We start from the raw sequence: 27361 nt of genomic DNA, 5'->3' as shown, positions 1-27361 counted from the left end.
ACAAATCTAAACATTCCTCTTCATGACATCCTTTCAAATAATTGAAGACAACTCATTCATCTCCTGAATCTTCTCTTCTCCAGGCTAAAACATCCCTAGTTCTTTCAACTAATCTTAATATGACATAGATTCAAGGCCCTTTACTATCTTCACTGTCCTCTACTCTCCAGGTTATTGATGTTCTTCTTTAATTATGTGCCTAGTTAAAAGTGAACTCAACACTCCAGGTGAATTCTGCTGAGGTCGAAGTACAGTTTACCACCTCCCTATTCCTATAAGTTATGCTCCTCTTAAAGTTGGCCAAGATCACACTAGCTTTTTTGGCTGCCACAACATACTTGACTCATACTGAACTTAAAGTCTATTAAAACCTCCAGTTTTTCAGAAGAGCTGCTATTTATCCATGCTTCATCTGTCACTCAAATCCAATTCAATTGCAAGTCATGTCATCATCTCCCTAATGTCATGATCCTTTTCAAAAAGGACAAACCACAACAACCACAACAATAAGGATGATTTTTTTATACTCAAGTGTAAGACTCTACATTTAACTCTTTTGAATTTCATCTTAACAGATTCATCCCAATGAATGCTATAGACTGTTAAGATCCTTTTGGATCCTGGCTCAGTTAACCACTGTGTTAGTGCTCCTTCCCAGCTTTGTGTCATCTGCAAATTTGATAGACAGAACATCTAGGCCTTTCTCTAAGTCACTGATAAAAAGGCCAACCACAGATCTCTAGGAGATCTATTAGAGACTTCCTGTCACCCAGACAATGAACAATAGCCTAATTATCCCACTATCCAATTAGTTATGAATCCATATGGCTGTGTTATCACCTAATCTCTCCATCATCTCTGTAAGAATAGTGTGTAGTATTTTATCAAATGCTCTGCTAAATTTAGGTAAACCATATCCATAGCTTCCCCCTCATCTACTACTAGTTTATTCATCTTATCACAAAAAGGAAATGAGGTCAGTCTGCCATGACCTGATCTTCATGAACCCCTGCTAGCTTTTTGTAATCATTGCTTCTCTTTTTTGTAGTTTAGTATCCATTGCTTTAATTGATCTGTCCTAGAATTTTCCCAGGAATCAAAGTTAAGCTAATGGGCTTAGAGTTTGCAGACTATTTCCTTTTTTGAAAATAAGGTCAACACTTTCTCTTCTCTAATCTTGTGGTACCTCTCCTCTTTTTCATGATCTTTCAAATATCACTGAGCCAAGGATGCAGTTCATCTAAACCAGGTGACATGAAATCATCAAGGGCAGCTGAGTGTTTTCTACTGTTGTCTTATTATTTTGGTTATCAAACACATTAAGTCATTTATGTTCTGTCAGTTTCAACGCAAAGGATATTTACTCTCTTCTGCAAAGAAAACTTAACAAAATCAGAGCTGAACAACTGTGCTTTCTTTCTTTTGTTAGGTACCATCTCTCACCCACATCAAACAAACCTTTTTTCTTGCAATACATTAAAAAAGAAAACTCTTTTTATTGCCCCTAGATTTCTCACCTCATTAGCATTCCTAACACCATTTTTACAATTCTGTGCCATATTCTTATATTCATCTTCTTACACCTTGCCTTGCTGCCATCCTCTTTACATTTCTTTCAAAAATCTGAGTTCCTAATAAATATGACGCATTGGGCCAGGAATACAAGTGATACAAAGTGTCATGTTCCTACACTGAAGGAAGTGGATAATCTATGAGGATTAAGAGTGAAAAAATATATAAGAAAATGTAAGATCTCATAGTAAAAAGAAGTGACCTGGAAAATAGATTAAGGAGAAATAAATTAAGAATCATAGGACTAACTGAATGACATGACCAAACAAAAAAAAACAGCTTAGACATCGTATTTCAAGAAATCTTAAAAAGAAAATTGTCCAGATCTCTTAGAATCAGAGGGTAAAGTAGAAACAGAAAGACTCTACTAGGGGCAGCTGGTGGCGCAGTGGACAGAACACTGGCCATGGAGTTAGAAAGACCTGAGTTCAAATCCAGCCTTAGACACTTGATACTAGCTGTGTGACCCTAGGCAAGTCACTTAACCCCAACTGCCTCACCAAAATAATAATAAGAAGAAGAAGAAGAAGAAGAAGAATCCACTGCTCATTTCCTGAAAGAAACCTCCAAATGAAAACTCCCAAGCATATGATAGTCAAAATCCAGAGCTTCTAGCCAAAGGAAAAACATTTCATGCAGCCAGAAAGAAAGAATACAAATACCAAATATTACTTGTGATTTAGCAGTTACTTCTATATGAGTGGAGAACTTAGAACATATTCCTGAAGACCAAACATACAGGCTTACTGCCAAGAATAACTTATCCAGTAAAACTGAGTATAATGCTACAGGGGGAAAAAAATGGATCTTTAATGAAATAGTGAACTTCTAAGCATTCCTGATGAAAAGATCAGAGCTGCATAACAATGCTGAAGTTCAAACACAGGAGTTAAAAGAAACAACAAAAGGTAAACCTGGATGAAAAACAGTAAGGGACTAAACAAGGATAAATTTTTTACATTCAAATATAGGGAGATGATTCATATGCCTCCACTGAAACCTATCATCATCATGGTCAGAGAGAGAATCTAATTCCAAGGCTGGCAGTGGTGCTATTATGTTGAGGGAAGATGAATACACCAGAGGGGAATGGAAGGAAAGTTAGGAGAAATTATTTCACATAATTAAGATCCATAAGTAGAAATCTATACAGAGAGGAGGAGGTTGTCAAAGGAGAGAAAAGTACACACATAGCTGGTCCTGCGGCTATTCAAAACCACACATGTGTGTGTATGTGTGTGTGTCTTTCTGTCTGTCTTCCTTCTCTGACTCACTTTTCTAACAAGCCCCAAAAAGCTCATTATTTGGATAACCTCATCATCCTGTAAGATTTCATCAGCCTTGATACTACACCTCATCCACTCCCTCTGCCTCTCTGATTGGAGGGTGGGGCCATGAACTCAAAACCCCCATTTAAGGAGACTTTTGCTCAAGATACCTTTCTCACCTGGCTACACTGCTTTGGGACAGTTTTCTGAACTAAAGATGCCTCTAGGTACCTCCCCTTCCTTCTTTTTTTCAGCTTCCTTTAGTGTTGTCTCCTCTGTATTAGACTGTAAACTCCTTGAGGGCAGGGACTATCTTTCTTCATATTTTTATCCCCAGCACTTAGCACAGTGCCTGGCTTAATATTTATTGACTATTTACTCTTCTCCATTCCTATCCATATGGCAACTGCCCATTAGCTGACTGATGCTAAATTAAACTTTTTATGTTCTGAAAAAGAAAGAAATAGAGAAAGAAAAGATGGTATTTGATCCGGACCCTCAAGGATGGGTGACATTTAAACAGGGATGGCAATCTAGGAATGATTATGGAAAATTATGAACAGGGACAATGAGGCAAGAAAGTGAGACATATTCTAGCAAAAATGCAAATAGGCCTATTTGACTTGATTTTAAGATACGGGAAGGGAAAGTGTGTCAAAAGAGAAATGGCAGATTAGAATCAGGATGTTGTAGAGGACCTAAAATGCCAATATAAGAAGTCTAGTAGTCTTTATGCAATGGGAAGCCGCTAATGATTTTTTGAGGAGGAAAATGATGTTATCAGCAGTTGAATTAGGAAGATTAATCTTGTAGTTTACAAGATAAATTGAAGAGAAATAAGAGAGGAGAGACCAGTCGAGGGAAATATTGCACTAGGTCAGACATGAAACTAAACTAAAGTGGAAGCAGTAAGAACAGAATTAAATATGAGAGATAAGTGGAATTAACAAATGATGTGGTAAGTCATGGAAATAACAGGCAAGAGATGGGTTAAAAGAGTCAGTAAAGATAACTCCAAGATTTTCAGCTTAGGTAAAAGGAAGAATATTTGTGCCAACAACAGAAAACACAGATGACATAAGTTTAGTTTGAATACATTAAGCCTCGGGTACCAGTATTTTGCTGATACCCAGGTGTGTATTTCAGGGGGTTGTTGGAAATGTGGCTCTAAAACTCAGAAGAATGTTCAGGACAGAAGACACAGATTTGGGAATCACCAGCGTAGAATTTAATAGTTGAAGTTTTGGATGTCAATGAGATTGTTAAGAGAATACTGAAGTGAGAATGCCAAGGAAAAAACCCTAAAGAATGTCTGAATTAAAGGGAATGGAAAAAGGAAGAAGAGCCAATCAAAGAGAGAAAGAAGAAGACTATGTAAATACATGTTATGGAAGATGAAGACAGTATTAGGAAGATTAGGGTGGTCAAGAGCATAAAATGTCGGAAAAGAGGTCAAGAAAGATGAGGGCTTAGAAAATCATTAGGGGATGTGATTAAAAGAATCATTTCAATTTGGGGGCAGAAACTGAAGCGAGATTGCAAAGAGCTGAGGAGTGAGTGGGTGTTAAGTAGAAGGAGCAATTATAGGCTACTTTTTCTGGAAGTCTGACAATGAAAAGCAAGAAAAAGATGGGAGGGCACTTAGAGTTAAGGGGTAGGGTGAAATGAGACCTCAGTAAGTATGTTTATAGATCTACTCTATGAGTATGTTTATTGCTAGAGGAGGAAGACCCTAGTATAAAGGGAGAGCACGAAGATAGATAAGTGATATATGAGGGTCACAAAGGAAGTGAACATGATGGAATTGGAAGGGATGAAGATGAAAGTATTATTAGCCTTGGCAAGGATGAAAACCACTTCTTTCTCCAGATAGAAAGGATGGATGAGGTGATAAGTCTCTGCTGAGACTTCTGAAGATCTAAAAGAAACACTGAGGTATTTCAATTCTAATAACTTCACCTCCATAAAATACAGCTATGTGCTAATAAGTAAGGTAGAGATAGGATTTTAATATTATTTAAATTTCAACATTTATTAAACACCGATCATGAAAAGAATGAGGTGATTAAAAAAGATTAAAACAACAGTACCAGACCTTATAGAGCTTTACAAACCAGCAAGGGATTGCTGACACATACATATATCACTAGAATAGGCAATAATAAAGATCGTAGCATTAAAAATTTGCATAAAGTAGGGATCTTGATGAAAGCTAAGAACAGGTTCAGGGGTATTTGCATAGACAGAAGGATAGCAAGTCAGAGAAAATAATTTGAATTTTGAGATCTTGAAGACAAATGAGGTCCCTATTGGTGGGTGGTTAAAGTACACAGGGAATAGAATATTTAATATTTCAAAAAACTTTAAATTTACCTCAAGAATTTATAGGGTACTTAAGGCATTACTACTAGTTAGGTATTGTGCTAAGTGTTAGGATTATAAAGAGGCAAAAATAGTCTGCCCTCAAGGAGTTTGTAATCTAATCAGGAGACAACAAATATATACAAAGCAAGCTATATACAGGATTGTTGTGGTTTGTCCTTCATCCTGGAAGAGGACCATGACATTAGGGAGATGATGACATGACTTGCAACTGAACTTGATTTGAGGAAGGACTGTGCAAAGTCACCAGCCTCACTTTCTCCTCCAGACCCACTGGGTCCAGTGGCCAGATATGGATTAGGATGACTGCAGATGGCCCAGGATATAGTGGGAAACCCTGGCCTTTTTAAGCTAAGGTCTTTTCAAGTTCTCTTTGAGTGAAGCAATGCCCATTCAGTGCATAGGCCCTCCTGGCTCAAAGTGAATGTCAACAGTAACTGTTTCTCTTTTGGCCAGCAACCCTAAGGGTCTTCCCCTCCCAGTATGATTTTTTTTTTTAATTGATGGGGCCATCCCTTGACTCATTCTTATACAGGATGAATAGGAAATAACAGAGGAAACAGAGGAAAGGCTTCCCATTACTTTTCTACTGCGGAAGAATATAAGCTGAAATACAGTGTTTATAAAACTTTTAGGACAAATTACTACTAGGAATGGACCAGCTAGGTGGGGCACTGGATAAAGTGCTGGGCCTGGAGTCAGGAAGACTCATCTTCCTCTTAAATTAGAATCTGACTTCATATCTATAGGCTGTGTGACCCTGGGCAAGTCACATGACCCTGTTTGCCTCAGTTTTCTCATCTGTAAAATGAGCTGGAGAAGAAAATGGCAAACCACTCAAGTATCTGCCAAAAAAAAAAACCCAAATGGGTTGATGAAGAGTTGGACATGACGGAAATAACTGAACAACAACTATTAGGAAATTAATGTCAATGTTGATCTAAGTATTAAGTGTGTTTTAAGTTCACTCAGCCTTTGGTAGTGGTACCTGGTATCTCATTCACTAACAATAACGTCAGCAAAATTTTTGTTGTCCTAAAATAATATTCCTTACTGGCCTTAGCTAAGTGTCTTTCCCCCATTTTTTTCTTGGTTTGGTTACTTTCCTTAAGAAAAAGCACCAACTCCCTAGATCCAGAGGTTAGGTCTAAGCAGAAATACTTATATGAGATTTTAATATATATGTGAATATATATATGGACACATTTAAAATTACATTAAAATCTCACTTGGACAGCTGTATGGATGAAAATTCAAAATGTGGAAAAGTTAAGATATAGAATTTCTTTAATTTACATTTTTATGTTGGGATTACACTATCAACTGCATTAAATAATATTTCATTATTCAGTTAATAGTGCAATTATTAAATTATTTAATTTTGCTTTCAACTGAAGCCCAAGAGAATTCCCAGCAACTTAAATTCAGTTGCTACTCAGGAAAAATAATTGTTTATTAACATTACATATAAACTGATGGTCTTTCAGTAAATTCCACCCTCATAACATATATTCTTTTTTCTCCATTTTTATTATTTATTTTATTCTGAACTTAAGAAATAAAACAAACATTTCCATAACACAGAAAAGAAAAAAGATGATCACACATGAAACTGCAAATTTATTATGTACAACTTGCTATTCTTTTTAAATATATAGTGATCATGTAACTCTTTTTTTCCTTTTTTTTCTTCCCTCCTCCCCTTCCACCCTAAGGATGGCTACCATTAGACACAAATGTGTATATATGTAAAATCATTCCTATGGTATTTGCCTATTATTCTTGAACTACTCCAGCTGCCTAGTTTAGATTCTCAAAAGGACCAAAAGACAGTTTCTCATTTATGTAGCAGACCAGTATCGTGTCTGTGGTCCCTCTAAAACAGAGGCTGTCAAGAGGGTAGATTTCAAGAGATCTCTCTTTCCACTATGAGATGATCTCCTTTATGCTACCTTGAAGGAAAAATAATTGGTTTATCAATTTTAACTGATTATATTCACAGATTCTCTGCTGTTGGGAGTTATTAACCTCTCTCTTTCCCTAGGTAACATCTTCCTTTTTGCATGGATAGGCCAGTCCTTATTCTTCCAAGACATTTAATCCTTAAACATATTTCTTTAAAGAAGTATTGAAAGGGCAAAACACTTATTTTTGAGTACACAATAGTGAAGAAAAATCATTCAGCAAAATAAATGTTTAATATGAAGATAGCAAATATCTCCAAGTCATCACCTACAATTTCAATGGAAATCCCACACGAAAAAGTTTTTCCTATCCTAGTTTATTATGAAACCTTAACAAAAATAACCCTTGAAGGTTTTTTGGATTCAATCATATCACAGAGAAAATAATATGAAGTAAAAGGCTCTCTGATCTCTCCGCTTTACCAGTTATGCTTTTGTCTGATTTAATAAAAACAGTCAGAAATAACTCCTAATCTTAACCTCTACTAAAAGGAATCACAAGATGTAATGTTCTAAAAAACATAGCATATGGTCTTAATAAAGTCAACAATCTGATAACAAGGAAGGCTATCCTGTGGAGAGAATACTGAGCACTGTTTTGTTATTCTCTCTATAAATGACATAAATGACACAAATAAATCAAAGTAGAGTTTATGAAAACCATTTGGAGTCTTAACTTCAAATCTTTGGAATTTAAGTTCAATTATCTTTCAACTGTACCTCAATGCCCTTCTAAATGGTAGATTCCCAAGCTAGTTAATCCATAACATAGCTGAAACAGTACTATATTTCAATCCTTGCTATTCAACCGGAAGGGAATCCCTAACTTCCACAAGAAACCCAGCAACTTGGGTAACATATTTCTGGTAACCCAGTAAGGCCCAGATCCCCATGCCCCACTCCTTTAGCTGGCCAAGTATACAGAGGAAAGGAATTCAGTAAGACATTTATTTAACTAAATACAAATGGGATAAGTCAGGCACTGTCTGTCTGAAAACCAGAAAACAAAGCCAAAAAAGTAAATTATCCTTTGTGAAGAATAGTGTCCTTCAAGTTTTAACACTTTGCCTCTAAGAGATGAAAATAACTGGCACAAAAAGTAACAATCTGCGTTGTATAGAGAGTTCAAGAGAAATTCTTGAAACCTCAAAGTTTATAATCTGATCTTTTTCCTTTTTTTGCCTTCCACTGGGTCAGTGATCTATTTTAAAATGCCATAAAACTAACTCAAGTGTAAAGAATTCTGTACAGTTTGCTCCTACCACTGGTTACTAATGAATTTTACTTCCTGTTTAAAAACCAAAACAAAGATTTTAATAAGAGAAGTTTTGAGATATAATGTTTTGGCTCTGAAGCTGATCTGAAGTCAGCATTTCAAGTGATTAAATATAAATACCAAAGCTATAAAATAAACAGCTTAATTTAAACCATATCTGCCAATAAAGTTGACTATTAAGTGAATAACATTTCACGATACTTTCAAAGAGTAAAGCTTAAATATAAAATTCCTTCCTTTATTTTTTGTGGTTTTTGATCCACACTTTAAAAATAAAGAATTAAAAATTTTGCTTTTTAGATGTATTTCATTCTGCCCATTTCAATTTATTTCAAAAATCAATACTACTAGTAGAAAATAATGCCTATATGCATTACATTTAAAAAACAAAAGTAAGCTAGCAGAAAGCTTAGAAGCAGATGAGATCAGCTCTATAACAAAATTAAATAGGTGATATGAAACCTGTGTACAACTAATGGGGTACATCTGTATAAAAGACGATGCTATCTGATAGTGGGACATGGGTATGGCTTTTCCATTTCCCAAACTACTCAAAAAAAGGGGAAAGAGATGGGATTAAAGGTTTATCATCACTTTGGTTTTCTCTTTTTCATCTGGGGAGGGGGAAAACGGGAGGAGTAAGAGGGAGAGAAGGAGGATTTTCATCAACTGAGAAAAATAAAAAGTTTTTTTTAAAACATTGTTGTATGATGAATGTGGCTAAGATTAGAGGGTAAACAGTTAACTGGGGGAAAAAATCTTTGCCATAAGTTTCACTGACAAAAGGTCTCATTTCTAAGATATATAAGGAATGGATTCAAATTTGTGAGAGTAACAGCCATTCTCCAATTAATAAATTATCAAAAGTATATGAACAGGAAGTTTTCAAAGGAAGAAATCCAAGCTACAAATAGCCATGAAAAAATGTTCTAAATCACTAAAAATGAGAGAAATGCACAGTAAAGTAACTGAGTCCCCATCTTACACTGTTCTGATTGGCAAAGTTGATTTAAAAAAAAAAAAAGGAAAAAGGAAAATACATAAATGTTGCGGGGAGGGCCAGAGAGCTTCTAAAAAACTGGCACATTAATGCACTGTTCGGTAGAGCTATGAAATTGTCCAGCCATTCCGGAAAGCAATTTGGAACTATGCCCCCAAAATTGATAAACTAAGCATAATGTTCTTTGACACAGTGATATCACTACTAGGCCAATATAACCCAGAGACCAAAGAAAGAGAAAAAAGGATTCATATGTGCAAAAATATTTGTAGCAGCTCTTTTTAACAGCTTCAAAGAACTGGAAAAAGGGGGGGGGGGGGCTTGCCCATCAATTAGGGAATGGATGAACAAATTATGGTATATGAATATAATGGATTACTACCGAACTTTAAGACATAAAAAACCTGGAAAGGTTTGCATGCACTGACAGAGTGAAGTGAGAAGAATCAGAAGAATAATTTCTGCAACACCTTAAAGACAAAACTCTGAACGACTCTGATCAGAACCACAGTTCCAAGAAAACTAATGATGATGAATGCCACCCACCTCTGACAGGGATAAACTCAAGATACAAAATGAGTCACTCATTTTTACCATGGCTTTAAAAAGTTTTTTTTTCTGTTCTTTATTTCAAGGGGAGAGGAGAGAGATTGAATGAAATAATAATTTTTTAAAAAGTGTATCTTTATAATTGTGCCCTGAACCTATGCTTTTAAGTTGTTTTTTCTGGCATGGACATACTTGGAGAGATGTTAAGGCCATGGCCAAGCATGACCTGAATTTAAATCAGAGCTCTTTACCTAGAGATTGACCCTTGACAGGAAGGTATGAATGTCTTAGTATCAAACACGAACTTTTCCCAACCCCTAGTGTTCCCATTGCCTAACTTTAGACTGGGCAACTTATATATGGAAGGGATTTCAGAGATGCTGGGGGCAGGGGAGGTGAAGGTGTGTCCTAAATCAGGCCAGTTACCAACTCACTCCTGTACTAACATCTGGCCCATCAACCTGCCCCCGACACAACTTCTAGATGAAACAAATGGGGATGAGGTAAGACGAAATTGGTACGTACATCATGCCCTTAATTCCTTCCCATCCTTCGCTTTTCCCACAAAAGTATCCTTTTTCAGGTTTGGTCCAAAGAGCCAAAAACTGACTTGTTAACCCCACATTTACATAAAATTATCTTATTTATCCTTATAACTCTGTGAAGTAGGGGCTATCATTATCCCCCCCCCCCCCCTTTTTTTTTTACAGATAAGGAAACTGAGACTAAGATTAAGCAACCTAAGGTCACACAGTTAAGTCGGTCTTCCAAATTCCAAGTCCAACACTTAATCCAATTCGACACCTCATTTCCAGGAGACACCTGTAGACACCTCTGGCCTCCCCCACCCCCACCCCCACCTTCCCTCCAGCAATTGCGCAGTGCAGGAGCTGAGAATCTGGAGACTCCAGTAATATTCCCTGCTTCTCCCAAGCCTCCCCCTGGTTGTGGGCCTCTCCCTCCCATCTTCTGTGCCTCAACTTCCCCATCTGCAAAACGAGGGACACCACCACCTGTCAGCCCGTCCATCCCTCCCTAGTCCGGCCGAAAAGTAAACAGTCTTGGAGAGCCCTCATTTAAAAGCTAAAAGCCCAGGCTGGCGCCGTCCCCCGGTTGGAGGTTTGGAGTTACGGGGAAGTGGGGAGACTTCCCCCCCGGCCCTGCATATAAATGTTCTGGAGTGGGCTTGCGGTCGGTGCGCCCCTTCTCCACCCCGCCGTCGCTGGGAGAAGTCCGCGGCTTTGGAGGAACCCCCAGCCCAGCTTCTGCCAAAAGGGGCAGCGCAGAAAGAGGCCGCCCGGAGGTGGGGGTGAGGGGGCCGGACGGCGTGGGGCCGGGAAGTGAGCCGGGCACGAGGGTGTCCCGGGGCTCCCCAAGGCTGGGGGTGGGAAGACAAGGAGGGACCCTTACCTGTTGTTCCGGATGCTGCTCAGGACGCACAGCACCAGCTCCAGGTAGGTGCGCAGCACGTCCAGCCAGCCGGTGGAGAGTTGCACAGCCTCAGCCTCCTCCCCGCCGGCGCCAGCCACCGGCTCGCTCCCCGCGCCGCCTCCGCCGCCGCCTCCACCCCCGCCGCCGCCGCCGCCTCCAGCAGCTCCCCCGCCGCCGCTGCTCAGGTAGTTCTCCGCGGCGAACTCGACGCGCAGCTCCCGTACGAACCAGCCGCACTTGCGCATGAGGAAGTCGAGTCGGGGACGCTCGGCCGGCGAGACGCGGAGGCTGAGGCGGAGCTGGGGCCAGAGCGCCGGGTAGAAGAGGCACTCGCGCCAGTGTGAGCAGGAGGCCGAGGCCCGCAGCCTGTCGGGCGCCGGCAGGAAGGAGAAAATGTGCACGATGAGCTCGCTGGGCAGCGACGAAGCGCCCGCCGCTTGCCCACACAGAGCCATCCAGACCCGCCGCCGACCGCCGGCACCCGGATCCTTCTTCTCCCGCCCCCGCAGCCGCCGCGCTGCCCAGGCGGTTCTGGCTCGGGCTCCCGGCTGCTGTCGCGGCTCCGGCACTGACAAGAACAACAACATCAATGACAAGGGAGAGGGGGGCGGGGCCGCCGTGAGTCCCGGCGGAACTAACCAGAGCAATTCCGTGAGGAGGGGGGGAGAGGAGAAAGAGTAGGGCTTGGGCTCCAACAACTTCTCTCCACCACTTAAGCCACTCAGACCACTAGCAGCCTTATAGATAATTTAATCACTGACCCTCCTTCTCACCCACGGGGAGCTAGAGACGCCAAACAGAAGCACGATGAAAAAGAGCCCCTCCCCTGAGGCAAGAGGTGGGAGTGGAGCAGTGGTAGATACCGAGTTTGACGTCGACCGAAGTGGGAGGAGCTCGGCCAGACTTTGGAGACTTCCGGAAAGGGGGGAGGGTAGATTCTGGGTAAGCACTGAGAAGAGGCACGTGACTGATTACGTACGAAAGAGACGCGGGGCGCTTCCCGCCCCGCTCCGCCCCCTTCTCTTGGGGCGGGGCTGGAAGAAACTGTCCGAAGGGGGCGGCTAACCTCTGCGGGTGGGTGGAGTCCGGCTTCGTAGTGCTGCCTGTTGGAAGTGGTTTTCCTTCGCTTTGGTCGCTTCTCGGTCCCCCGCAACCACAGTGCTCTTTGAGCTTACAAGGGGAGGCTGTGGCTGCAGCCTCCCAGCCCCAGCGCGTGAAGTGTCGTGAAGTTTGAGAATGTTTGCAGCAAAACGGGAGAGGGAGAGGGTGATTTCCCACCTGATAAACATACTTGAGAAATTGGGAAAAAGAAAATCGTAATTCACTGTATGGGAAGAGGACCTAGGTTCAAATTCCATCCCGGATGCTTAATCCACTGTGAAACTTCTCTAGACCTAGTTTACTTCATGTCTAAAATGAGGGCTCCTTCCAACCCTAGTTTGGAATAATAATATTCTCTTTTTTCCGTTAACAAGCATTCATTCTTTCCTTCCCACTTTCCCCTATTGAATAAAAAGAAAAAAGGGAAAGAAAACCTTGCCAAGAATATAGATAGACAAAACGAATTTCCACATTGGCCGCGAGTAAAAATACACGTCTTATTTGCATTTTAAGTCCAAATCAAGCCATGTGGTTTGTCTCTGCTCCTCTGGAATCGTGTTTTTTACATTGATCAGTTTCAAAGTCTTTCAAAATTATTTTTTTCTTTATAATGCTGTCATTATATAAATTGTTCTGGCTCTGCTCACTTAAGTCTGAATTAGTTCACCGTGGTTGTCTCCATTTCCAGACACTGTCCATTTTGTCATTTCTTATTTCCATTACATTCATACACCATAATTCTTTTAGGCATTTCCCAATAGGTGGACACTCCCTAAATTTCCAGGGTGGTTTTTTTTTTTGGTTGCAAAATTTAAAGCGCCATATCACAGTTAGCTAGTATGATTATTATTTTACCTAAGTTTAATCATCTGTAAAATGAGGGAACTGGTCCAGACAGCTTCTGAGGATCATTGTGGCTCTAGACTGCAACCCTTTGGTTGCAAAAATGTAGCTTGGGAAATACAATGATCCAAGTCATTTCCAAAGGACTCATGATGAAAAATCCTATCCACATCCAGAGAAAGAACTATTAGAGTGCAGCTAGAAGCATATTATTTTCACTTTTTTTTCCTGTTCCCCCCTCTTTGGTCTGTTTCTTGTTTTACAGCACGACTAATATGGAAATATGTTTTACATGATGGTACATATATACCCTATAGAAAATTGCCTACTGTTTTAGGGAAGGGGAGGGGAGGAAAGGAAGGAGAAAATTCAGAACTCAACATTTTTAAAAAATGAATGTTAAAAATTTTCTAAACGTAATTGGAAAAAATAAAATACCACTTAAATTAAAGCTTTATTGTATTTAAACATGTAAAAATTCTTAGCTAGCAGGCTAGGCTGTGGCAGCAGAATTTGTCCTTGGTAGTAGTTTGCCAAACCCCTGGTTTAGACCTAGGAAAGTGCTGGAGAAAATATCAATTATACATATAACACAGACTACTCTGGCCCCCAAAGCCTTAAGTCAGGTGTGTTACCTTTCACTTTCCCCCCAGCGTTTTCTGATACCATTAAGGGGGACGAGGAGGTGTGTAGGCTCTTTGCAAATAGTCTAGTCTCCACTAACGACCCAAAGGAAGGACTTTCCTTTCTCTGCATCACAAGTCTATTAGTTATTAACAATTGGATTCACTTTTATAAAAGAATATTTACTTGAAAAAAGTATAATCACATACATAAAAATTTACCCTAACAATTGGGAGACATAATCCACCCTCCCACACCCCGCTTTCCAGCTCAGTCTCCAGGGAGAGGAAGGGGATTAGGGTAACAGTTGAGTTAGATTCCCACAGAGCACAGTCCCAGTTCTAAATCCAAAGCTCCGCTCAGACTGGAGTCCTGGGCTTCTTTGCAGATCTGGCTGACTGCACCACCGTGCTTGCAATCCTGGCTCCAAAGTTGTCGTGGCTCTTGTTCCTAGTCCCATGGGGATCACCTCCAACATCTGAAACTGAGGCAGACAAACAACATAGAACAGAAATCAATACCTCCAGGTCCATTTCTTTGAGCTGAGTTAAAAGAGGAAGGAGGGGAAGGAAAGTCTTCTTCCTGTCACTGGTTCGATTCATGTTGCCTATGCTGTGGGCCATACGTGATCTTTACCCTCTGGACACAGCAGATAAGAGTGGCCCAAAGAAAGTCAGAAAGATGGCAATCTTGCCAGCTTTAAAAATGAAGGCAGCCAATCAAAGGAGGCTACCTTCACCCTCATGGTAAGGAATGTAGTAGCTTCAATGTTAGGCAGTCTGGACATGCTCCAAGGGCCCCTCGAGGGAGCTTCCATGTTACATGAAGTGGAAGTGCCCATATGCCCCAGATTACATACAAATTAAATTTAAAAGTGTCACAAGCACAATTTTTTTTTTTTGGAGAGCTTGTTGTTAAACATTTATCAGCACATCCCTGTCACCATAAACAAGACACATTTTAATCTTAGTTCCAGGGAATCAGATTCTTGAACTTGATTAAATTTTCCTTTAAAAACTTAGGCCTTTGATTCAAGATGAAGCCAAAGGACTTCAGAGAAAGACATTGTCTCATTAGCATTGATTAAGCTTGATAAGGTTTTTCATTCAGGTGATACCAAAGGACATTAACCAAAATGTAATTCCTCAATATTTCACAAAACAATTAAAGCTTTAGCTTTATATTTCCACAACCCATATGAGATCTAAATCCCTGAAAACATCTCCCTTGAGACTACCTGAGAAACGACTTGATTCCCTCTTCACTGTGCATTTGGATGACATTTTTATCACTTTAATAAAGGTTCTGGTAAGATTCATGCTCTAGCTTTGTATATGTTGTCAGAGGAACTTAATTAATGTTTGTGGAATGGAGGGATAAGAGGAAAAAGGAATTTAAGCCTAGAATTCAGGAATCTTTTTTGTCAACAGATAGAGCTTTTAGTTCAGATTTTGGGAAATGGTGGAGGGCATGTGTAAAACTGATTTACTGTTGCATATGCCTATTAGCACTGACTATACACTAATAAAACTTACATTTATTAGTGCATGAAATAAAAAATTAAATTGCCTATTCAACAATGAAAACATCAAAACCTCTAAGATCAAAACACCAACTTGATTTTTAAAATATCCTGGTGTGTCTTGTCCTCATGACAAGGTTCCTTCTTTCCCCAGTCATAAACTATGTGTCTCCTCCAGTTTGGCCTCTTGGCAAGTCTCCATGAATCAGCATTGTTCTCAAATAAACACACAGGATACTTGCATTTCCAAGGACAAGGAATGCAGGAGTATGATCCTCCAATTTTTTCTTTTTTATGGTTCTGGCTAAGAGCTTTTATAAGTTATATCTACATTCTGATTGGTGAGTGGTTACCTAAGCTTATGATGAAAGGAAACTATCAATCAAAGCTAACAATATTAGCAAATGTTTCTTCTCTGTTTACTGTTCTTAGGGGACACAAAATGGAAGCTTAAAGCAAACCGAGCAACTCCTCATCCTAAAAATAATATATTCATTCCCACTACAAGAGGCCAGAGTCTCTTCAAAAACACAGAAATAATTGTTTTTATAATTTCCAAAGGCCCCATGCCAGTTTAGATCAGTGGTCTCTCAACTTTTTTGATTGTGCTCAAAAATTTTTTATTTGATAGCAAGGATACGTAGCTATTCACTTACTGCCTTCTTCCTTGTCCTGGGTATCAGCTCTTTTAGTCATTTTTGTTCTGTCATTTCAAATGTAAAGCAGAAACAAAATGAGAGTTAAACAGCTTTGTTTTCTCTTTCTTTCCAGTTATCACAATATATCATCAGCTCCAAATCAGGGTCTTGTTCCTTCTTTGATCCTTCTTTTATCCCTACTATAGCTAAAAATAAAACTCCTTTTTCTTGGACTTGATTTTGAAGCTTTATTATTAGTTTCAACCACTTGCCCCTAGCTCATTCTAAACGTCAGCATTCCTAACACTATTTTTATGGTACTGGGCCAAGGTCTTACATTTATCTTCTCTTACTTGCTCTTGCTTTCATATTCTGTTTGGTCAGTTTTTATATGTCCAGATTGCTATCTTCAGGAAATCCCTTTTTTTCTTCCTCCCTGGAATTGTTTCCCTTTATGTCTTTAGAATTTCATTACTGAGCATCTCTCATCTCTCCTGAGCTGACTCCTCCAAAGTGTTTTAGTCCATGGCATCCTGCCTATCTTTCCTCTAAACTTCTTGAAAATCTGCTTTCTGAAATTTAGGGTGAATGTCAGACCACTCCCAGGTTTCCTTTCCTCTCTCCCAAACTCTGAGAGAGTTTGGTCATTTCCCCTCAGGAGTTCTATCATTTCCACCCCAAGCAACCAGTTCCTTCCTGTTAATTAGAATCAGATCAAGAATAGACTTTCTCTCTTCTGTTTTCTCCACCTTTTGAAGGATAAAATTATCATTAAGGCAAGTGAAGAAGCTATTAGCTGATCTGCTTTTAGCACAGAAAAAAAAAACCTTTTAGCAGTTGTCTCAATAAATGAGGTCCCCCATCACTACTATATCATGCTTCTGTACCAGGCTTGTGATCTCTTTCCCAAACTCCTTATTTATTTCTTCTTTCTGTCCAGATGATCTGTAGTATATTCTAATGACTAAATCACTTCAATTTCTCTCTCTGTTAACATTCACCCAAATACTCTCTATCATACTTCCTACCTCCGGTTCTTGGATTTACTCATATAACTTCTCTACTTCTTTAAAATATATATGTGTACATATATACATATATAATATTTTATTTTTTCCAATTACATGTTCAAACAATTTTTAAATATTTTTTGTTTAAAGTTTTGAGTTCCAAATTCTATCCGTCCTTTTCTCCTTCCCCCTCCCCCCAAATGGTAAGCAATCAGATATAGGTTACATATGTGCAATCATGTCAAACATTTTCAGATTAGTCATTTTGTAAAAGAAGACTGGAATAAAAGAAAAAAGGATGAAAGAAAGGAAGTGAAAAATAGTACGCTTCAGCCTATATTCAAATAATATCAGTTCTTTCTCTGGAGGGAGATGGTATCCTTCTTCATTAGTCCTTTGGGATTGTCTTGAAACATTGCAGTTGTTGAGAAGAGCTACGTCATTCACAGTTCTTCATCCTACAATATTGCTGTTGCTGTGTACAACATCCTACTGGTTCTGTTCACTTTGCATCAGTTCATGTAAGTCTTTCCAGGTTTTTCTGAAATCGGCCTGCTTGTTATTTCTTATAGTGTAATAGTATTCCATTACATTCATATACCACAACTTGTTCAACCATTCCTCAATTGATGGGCATCCCTTTGATTTCCAAATCTTAGTATCCCCAAAAGAGCTGTTATAAATATTTTTGTACAAATAGGTCCCACCCCTCTTTTTTTGCTATCTTTGGGATATAGACCTAGAAGTGGTAATCCTGGATCAAATAGTTTTATAGCCTTTTGGGCATAGTTCCAAATTGCTCTCCAGAATGGTTGGATCAGGGACAGCTAGGTGGCACAGTGGATAGAGCACCGGCCCTGAAGTCAAGAGGAGCTCAGTTCAAATAGAGCCAAACAGTTGATACTTACTAGCTGTGTGACCCTGGGCAAGTCACTTAACCCCAATTGCCTAAAAAACAAAACAAAACAGAATGGTTGGATCAGTTCACAGCTCCATCTACTATGGCTTGGTATCCCAGTTTTCCCATATCCCTTCCAACATTTATCATTTTCCTTTTCTGTCATATTAGCCTATCTGATAGGTGTGACGTGGTACTTCAGAGTTGTTTTAATTTGCATTTTTCTGATCAATAGTGATTTAGAGCATTTTTATATGATTAGATAACTTTGATTTCTTCATCTGAAAACTGCCTGTTCATATCCTTTGAGCATTTATCAATTGAGGAATGATGTGTATTTTTATAAATTTGACTCAGTTTTCTATATATTTGAGAAATGAGGCCTTTATCAGAGATTCTTATACAAAGACACTTTCCCCCTGAATTTTCTGCTTTCCTTTTAATTTTGGTTGCATTGGTTTTGTTTGTGCAAAAACTTTTAAATTTTATATATCAAAATTTTCTATTTTACATTTTGTAATGCTCTCTATATTTTCTTTGGTCCTAAATTCTTCCCTTATTTATAGATCTGACAAACAAACTATTCCATGCTCTCCCAATTTTATATAACTTCTTAATATACAATACTATTTCTCTCTCCCCTCTCCATTCCCTTTAGCTATTCTTTTTCTTTTGAATAAAATATTTCGGAGAGATGGTGAGTAAGTGACTGAGAAAGAACATGAGTCCTCAAAGGATCATGAGTCAGGTAGTTTATTACTCACAACCACTCAAGTGTATGGCTCCTCAACCCTACAGTCTCATGGGCAGACAAGTGAATGGTATCTCAGGCATACAGTGCAATGCACTTCAGAACCCATATTTCTGGGACCCTGCAATTGCATCTGGTTGTTGTTCCTGGACAAATTAACAGGGACTAAATAGGAGGGGGACTTTAGGGAAGGCTAATAAGTGAGTGGTCTAGCCTGTGACTTCCCCCCTCCCCTTATTGACCACAAGGGCATTATGGTTAGGAAAGTTTTTTATTTTTAATATTGAATACATGGATTAGATGAAGTTTGCTAAGCTGATTATAATCAGGAGAGATTTGCATTCTTTGCCTAAATGAAGTTGACTAAACCAATATTGAGTACATAGGAGCTTCCTAGTACATGGGCTGGTCAGTCAGTGATCAAACACGAAGTGACTTCTGTCATCTAGGGCCTAGGAATAGGCCAGTCCTCACAGTGTACCCATCCAGAGCATTAATCCAGTCATGTATTGGATTGAAATCCATCATGTCTCAGTGATGCCTATGAGGTCAAATTGGCCCCTTCAGTTAGGACCTCTAGTTTTATTTTGTTTTGTTTTGTTTTTGGTTGCCTACACTTTGAGCATTTGTATATGAATATGAGGCCATGGCTTTTTACTACTGATTCCTTTCTTGGATTTTTTCTCTTGTTAATGTCTCAGTTGTTCTTCCTTTTTTGGTGGCTATAGTATCTAACACTGGGAAGATACACAGGCAATCTTCTTTTTCTTTTATCCTTTTTAGTTTAAAGCCCTTATGATTAGATTTTCAAAATACAATGTTGTCAGCTTTTGTTGGGTATACTCCATTTCTGACCAGGAATTTTTTTTTTTCATTTCTTTTTTAATTAATTTATTTTGATTTATCAACAATCACTTTCATAAGCTTTTGAGTTTTAAATTTTTCCCCCTCCCTCCCCACTTCCCTCCCAAGATGGCATTTAATCTGATATAGGCTATACATATACATTCCTATTAAGCATATTTTCACATTAGTCATGTTGTAAGTAAGAATTAGAGCCAATAGGAGGAACCACCAAAAAGAGGAAACAAAACACAACAGAAGAAAAAAAATGGCAAATAGTATGCTTCGATCTGCATTCAAACTCCATAGTTCTTTCTTTGGATGTGGAAAGCATTTTCTATCATGAGGCCTTTGGAGATGTCTTAGATCCTTGTATTGCTGAGAAGGGTTAAGTCTATCAATATTAGTATCTAACTGATTATGTTATTCCCTTCTTGAGCCAAATCTGATGAGAGTAATGTTCAAACAATGCCCATCTCCCTCTCTTATTTCCCTCCGTTGTAATAGGTTTTTGTGCCTTTTCCTGTAATATAATTTCACCTTGCCCGCCTCTTCCTTTCCTTTTCTCTTAGTACATTTTCTTAGTTAGATCAGATTAATCCACTTACCTGGATCTATTTAACCCGCTTGATTAGTTTTTTTTTTTAATCATTACATCAAAGTCAACTTATACCCATCCCTTTTCTTTTTTTTCTTTTTTTTTTTTGATTTTGAGTTCCAAATTTTCACCCCATCTCACCCCTCCTCCCACCCCAAGATGGCATGCATTCTAAATACCCTTTCCCCTGGTCTGCCTTCCCTTCTATCTCTCCCCCCCTTCTCTTATCCCCTTCCCCTTCAGTTTTCCTGTAGGGCAGGATGGATTTCTACACCTCATTTCGTGTATTTCTTGTTTCCCATTTGCATGTGAAAACATTTTTTTTAAACATGTGTTTTTAAAACTTTGGGTTCCAAATTTTCTCCCTTTCTCCCTCCCCACCCACCCTCATTGATAAGGCAAGCAACTAAATATAGGTTATATATGTGCAGTTATGCAAAACACTTCCATAGTAGACATTCTGTGAAAAACTAACTCTATTTCCCTTAATCCTATCCTGCCCACCCATTTATTCTATTCTTTCTTTTGACCCTGTCCCTCCTCAGAAGTATTTGCTTCTGATTACCCCCTTTCCCAATCTGCCCTCCTCTCTATCATTTCCCTACTCTCTTGTCCCCTTCACCCCCCATTTTCCTGTAGGGTAAGACAGATTTCCACACCCAATTGAGTGTGTATGTTATTCCCTCCTTAACTCAAATCCTATGAGAATAAGATCCACTCATTCCCTCTTACCTTCTCCTGTTTCCCCTCCACTGTAAGAGCCTTTTCTTTTCTGTTTTTTTTTTTGTGGGATAATTTACCCCATTCTACCTCTCCCTTTCTCCTTCTCCTAGTATATTCCTCTCTCACCCCTTAATTTTATTCTCCAGATATGACCCCTTCGTTTTCAACTCACCCTGTGCCCTTTATCTATCTATCTATATCTATATATACATACATATAATTTTTTCCCCTCCAACTACCCTAATACTAACAAAGGTCTCATGAGTTACAAATATCATATTTCCATGCAGGAATGTAAACAGTTCAACATTAATAAGTCTCTTATGATTTTCTCTTTCCTGTTTACCTCTTCATGTTCCACTCGAGTCTTGTGTTTGAAAATCAAATTTTCTATTCAACTCTGGCCTTTTCATCAAGAATGCTTGAAAGTCCTCTATTTCACTGAATGATCATTTTTTCCCCTGCAGGATTATACTCAGTTTTGCTGGGTAGGTGATTCTTGGTTGTAATCCTCTCTCCTTTGCTCTCCGGAATATTATATTCCATGCCCTGCAGTCCCTTAATGGAGAAGCAGCTAAATCTTGTGTTATCCTGCTTGTGTTTCCACAATACTTGAATTGTTTCTTTCTGGCTGCTTGTAATATTTTCTCCTTGACCTGGGAACTCTGGAATTTGGCTACAATATTCCTAGGAGTTTTCCTTTGGGGATCTCTTTCAGGAGGAGATCGGTGGATTCTTTCAATTTCTATTTTGCCCTCTGGTTCTAAAATATCAGGACAGTTTTCCCTGATAATTTCTTGAAAGATAATGTCTAGGCTCTTTTTTTGATCATGGCTTTCAGATAGTCCACTAATTTTTAAATTCTTTCTCCTGGATCTATTTTCCAAGTCAGTTGTTTTTCCAATGAGATATTTCACATTGTTTTCTAATTTTTCATTCTTTTGAATTTGTTTTACAGTGTGGTGATTTCTCATAAAGTCACTAGCTTCCAATTGCTCTATTCTAATTTTTAAGGAAGTATTTTCTTCAGTAACCTTTTGGACATCCTTTTCTATTTGGCTAATTTTGCTTTTTAGGGCATTCTTCTCCTCATTGGCTTTTTGGCCCTCTTTTGACATTTGGGTTAGGCTATTTTTTAAGGTGTTATTTTCTTCAGTATTTTTTTGGGTCTCCTTTAGTAAGCTGTTGACTTGTTTTTCATGATTTTCTTGCATCACTCTCAGTTTATCCTCTACTTCTCTTACTTGCTTCTCAAAATCCCTTTTGAGCTCTTCCAAGACCTGGGACTGATTCATATTTTTCTTGGAGGCTTTGGATGTAGGAGCTTTGGCTTTGTTGTCTTCTTCTGATTGTATGTTTTGATCTTCTTTGTCACCAAAGTAAGATTCTATAGTCTGACTCTTTTTGTGTTGCTTACTCATGATCTCAGCCAATTACTTGAGTTTTAAACTCTTTGTTAAGGTAAAAGTCTGCTTCCAATGTGTAGAATGTACTGTCCCAAGCTTCGGGGGTTTGTACAGATGTTTTCAGAGGTACTTCTAGGGACCTGTAAATTTTCAGTTCTTCCAACGTGGTATGATAAGGGGCGAGGTGTTTTCTCTCCACTGCCACAACAAGCTCCACCACACCAGCATTCCTCCTCACCCCAGGACCGCCCCTCAGAACTGTGACCCAGATCCAAGCATGGGCAAAGCAAAAGATTCCTGCCTCAGCACTGGCAAAGAGATTGCTGCAATCCCCTTCTGATCAGCCACTTGATTCCCCCTCAGTCTGCGGGCCAGAAGCTCAGGAAAAAGCCATGGCCCTGGGTTGCACTCAAGACTTGAGGCTGAGACCTAGCTCCTCTCTCACTGCAGTCACAGACTTTTCCCAATGATCTTCTAAGTTGTCTTTGGTGTTCGGGGGTTGAGAAGTCTGGAAACCACCACAACTGCCCGTGATTCAGTCCTCTGAGGCCTGCTCCAGGGTTGCTGCGGCCTGTGGGCCCACGCTAAACTGGGTTCCTCTCCCCGCCCAGTGCGATATACCTTTCCGATCAACAATCCAGGGTGTCTTTGGCTGGAAATTTGTTTCACTCTGTCTTTTTGTGGGTTCTGCTGCTTTAGAATTTGTTTAGAGTCATTTTTTTAGGTATTTGGAGGGGTTTGGGGGGGAGAGCTCAAGACAGTCACTGCTTTCCCTCCACCATCTTAGCTCCACCCCTGGTCTGACCAGGAATTTTTCAACCCTATATTGTATATTGCAGGAATTGGTAAACTATGGTGTGAGGGCCCAAACTGGCCTGCTATCTGTTTTTTCATTGCCTATGAGTTAAGAAATTTTTTACATTTTAAAATACAATACAACTGTAAAGATGAAAAACCATTCTAATTTTGTGGATGTATAAGAGCAAGTGGTAGGTTGGATTTGGCTTATTAGCCATAGTTTGCCAACCCCTAGTATGTTGGATTGGTGCAAATAGCTAGAATCCTGGAAACCAAGATGGAGAAGCCTGATATTGCAATTGGGGAATGAGGTAACTAATTAGAAATCATGTATTTGTCTTTAGAATAATGTGTATCAAAAATCTACTTAATTTGTATTTCACTAAATAGTGAGATACCTCTATTTCAAAGTAATTCAGTAAAATATTATTGCCTGGTAATAAGACAATTAAGTACAATAGTCTCTTACAATGCCTTTGCACTTAGTCCATTATAATATTCCAACTGATGTTGGATTGCTAAAAATAACTAGAATATTGGAAACCTAGATATAGTAACTCAGTATTATCATTAGATAGCCAGATAAATAATTAGAAAGTATACACATACATGGAGTACAATTCCTTTGTTAAATGTAAAAGGGGCTTATAGTACTTAGTTCGTATTTCTGCATATAGAAAGATGTCTTTCTCATTGTGAGGTTAAAATACTATTATTATCAAACAAGACACTTCAATAAAGTTATTCAATGGCACTATACCAATTAGAGAGTCCCAGTTGATTTTGGATTGTTGAAAATAGGTGGAATGATGAAAACATAGAAAACCAACATCATTAGGAACCTAGACAGAGATCTAGAAATCATGTTAAGAACCTAATTATTATATATAGCTAAATGTTTAACTAACTTGCTCTCAATTTGTTTTGTAATCTCTCTCTCTCTCTTTCCTCTTTCTCTCTCTTTTTAGGCAATTGGGGTTAAGTTAAGTGACTTGCCCAGTGTCAAGTATTTAGTCTGAGGCTAGATTTGGACTCAGGTCCTCCAGACCAGTGTTCTATCCACTGCGCCACCCAGCTGCCCCTTGTTTTGTAATCTAAAGAGCTGGCTAGTTCTAATTCAAGGCAACAAATTGAAATGTTATAAGTTGGAGGACTTCCAAGAGCCAAGATGGCAAAATATGCAGTAAATTGTTGTAACTCTCCCCCATTCACCTCCAAACAACCATAAAATAGTGCTCCAAAATAAATCCTAGAACAGAAAAACCGGCAAAAAAGATGGAATGAAACAATCTTTGAGCCCAAGAAACTTGGAAGATCAGAAGGAAAGGTCATATATGTTACTCGGGTAAAAGGGGAGTGCAGTCCAGCACAGGAAGTCTCCCAACAAGCCAGCAGCAAGCCCCCACCTCAGCAAACCAGTTAGAGATCTAGAGCAGGTAAACACCAACACCAGAACCCACCACCTGCCTCAGCCCAGACAAGGGAATGGGCAGAATCCAGCTATGAGAACCACTACTGCAGCGTAACCCCAGGCAAATAGGCAACCTCCAGCAGCCAGAGTGCCGAGTGGTTCAGTGTAGCCCCAGGGAAACACAGAAACACCCTACCAACCTCAGCACGCCCCAGATACCAGCAGTAGGACCCTGGCTCAGCACCAGGTAATCTGTCAGACCACTCTAGCCTCCAGTGGAGCCATCATGAGTCTTTTGTAGCATCCAAATTTTTAAAGAAGTTAAGTGAATTACTGGAAGAAATAGACAGCAAAACTATACTAGTGGAGGACCTCAACTGCACCCTCGCAGAATTCTATAAATTCAACAACAACAACAACAAAAGAAGTAAATAGAATATTAGAGAAGTCAGATATAGCAAACCTTTGGAGAAAATTGGATGGGAACAGAAAGGAATATACCTTTTTCTCAGCAGCACATAGCACCTACACAAAAATTGACCATGTATTAAGTCATAAAAACCTCAAATTCAGATGTAGAAAGGCAGAAATATTAAATGTTTACTTTTCAGATCATAAAGCAATAAAAGTGACATTCGACAAAGGGTAGTGGAAAGATAGATTAAACATTAATTGGAGGGGCAGCTAGGTGGTGCAGTGGATAGAGCACCAGCCCTGGATTCAGGAGGACCTGAGTTTAAATCCGGCCTCAGACACATAACACTTACTAGCTGTGTGACCCTGGGCAAGTCACTTAATCCAGTTGCCTAGACCAAAAAAAATTAATTGGAAACTAGTAATCTAATCCTAAAAGAACAAATCATAGAAACAATCAACAATTTCAAGAATGACAACAATGTGGGGTAGCTAGGTGGCTCAGTGGATAGAGCACCAGCCCTGGAGTCAGGAGAACCTGACTTTAAATTTGGCCTCAGATACGTGACACTTACTAGCTGTGTGACCCTGGGCAAGTCACTTAACCCCAATTGCCTAGCCAAAAAAAAAAGAAAAAGAAACCCCACTTACATTTTGGGGCAGCTAGGTAATGAAGTGGATAGAGCACTGATCCTGAAGTCAGGAGGACTCAGACCTGTGATCCTCACTAACTGTGTGACTCTGGGCAAGTCACTTAACTCCAATTACATCACTGAAAAAACAAAACAAAAAAATGACAACAATGATACAACATACTAAAATTTATGGGATGCAGCCAAACCAGTACTTAGGGGAAAATTTAATTCTCTAAATTCTTACATCAACGAAATAGGAAAAGAACAGATCAATGAATTGGGCATGGAACTAAAAAAAAAAAACCTAGAAAAAGAACAAATTAAAAATCCCCAATTAAGCAATTGGAAATCCTGAAAATCAAAGGTGAGAGTAATAAAATTGAAAGTAAAAAACTATTGAGCTAATAAATAAATCTAGGAGCTGGTTTTATTAAAAAACCAATAAGATAGATAAGCCATTGGTTAATTTAAAAGAAAGAAGAAAACCAAATATCCAACATCAAAAATGAAAAGGATGAAATCACCACCAAAGGAGAAGAAATTAAAGCAATCATTAGGAAATGTTTCGCCCAATTATATACCATTAAATCTTACAATCTGAGTGAAATCTATGAATATTTACAAAAATATAAATTACCCAGATTAGTAGATCAGGAAACAGAATGCCTAAATAACTGTATCTTAGAAAAAGGAATTGAACAAGCAATTTATGAACTACCCCCAAAAAATCCCCAGGGCCAAATGGGTTCACAAATGAATTCTACCAAACATTTAAAGAACAATTAATTCCAATACTATATAAACTATCGGGAAAAATAGGCAAAGAAGAAATCCTACCAAACTCCTTTTATGACACAAATATGGTGCTGATACCTAAACCAGGAAGAGCTAAAACAGAGAAAGAAAATTATAGAACAATTTTCCTAATGAATATCGATGCAAAAATTTTGAACAAAATACTAGCAAGGTGATTACAGCAATATATCACAAATATATAGAGAACTGAGTCAAGTTTATAAGAATACAAACCATTCCTCCAATTGATCAATGGTCAAAAGACATGAACTGGCAGTTTTCAGATGAGGAAATCAAAACTATCTATAGACATATGAAGAAGTACTCTAAATCACTTTTTATTAGAGAAATGCAAATAAAAACAACTCTGAAGTATCATCTCATACCTATCAGATCAGCTAATATGATAGAAAAGGAAAATGATAAATGTTGGAGAGGATGTGGGAAAATTGGGACACTGTTGGTGGAGTTGTGAACTGATCCAACCATTCTGGAGAACAATTTGGAATTATGCCCAAAGGGCAATCAAACTGTGCATACCCTTTGAGCCAGCAATACCACTACTAGGTCTATATCCCAAAGAGATCATTAAAAAAGGGAAAAGGACCTACATGTGCAAAAATATTTATAGCAGCCCTTTTTGTGGTGGCAAAAAATTGGAAACTGAAGGGATGTCCATCAGTTGGGGAATGGCTGAACAAGGTGTGGTATATGAATGTAATGGAATACTATTACTGTGCAATAAGAAATGATGAACAGGCAGATTTCAGGAAAACCTGGAAAGACTTGTACAAACTGATTTAAAGTGAAATGAGCAGAACCAGGAAAACATTGTACCCAGTATCAGCAACACTGTGTGATGACCAACTATGAATGACTCAGCTCTTCTCAGTCACACAATGATCCAAG

General features: G+C 38.9%; 1 protein-coding gene across 1 annotated transcript in view; it reads right to left on the bottom strand.

The window, feature by feature from the left end:
* FBXO33 (F-box protein 33) overlaps nucleotides 1-12228 on the bottom strand; it is a 36913-nt gene extending 24685 nt beyond the window's left edge. The window contains exon 1 of the mRNA XM_027849335.1: nucleotides 11422-12228. Coding sequence (XP_027705136.1) covers nucleotides 11422-12029 — 608 coding nt within the window. The 5' untranslated portion in view covers nucleotides 12030-12228. The remainder of the gene's footprint in view (nucleotides 1-11421) is intronic.
* Between the last annotated feature and the right edge of the window lie 15133 nt (nucleotides 12229-27361).

The sequence above is a fragment of the Vombatus ursinus genome, unplaced genomic scaffold, assembly GCF_900497805.2.
Source record: "Vombatus ursinus unplaced genomic scaffold, bare-nosed wombat genome assembly UNPS02007284.1, whole genome shotgun sequence".
Classification (NCBI taxonomy): Eukaryota; Metazoa; Chordata; class Mammalia; order Diprotodontia; family Vombatidae; genus Vombatus; species Vombatus ursinus.
This window is presented reverse-complemented; position numbering and strand designations above follow the sequence as displayed.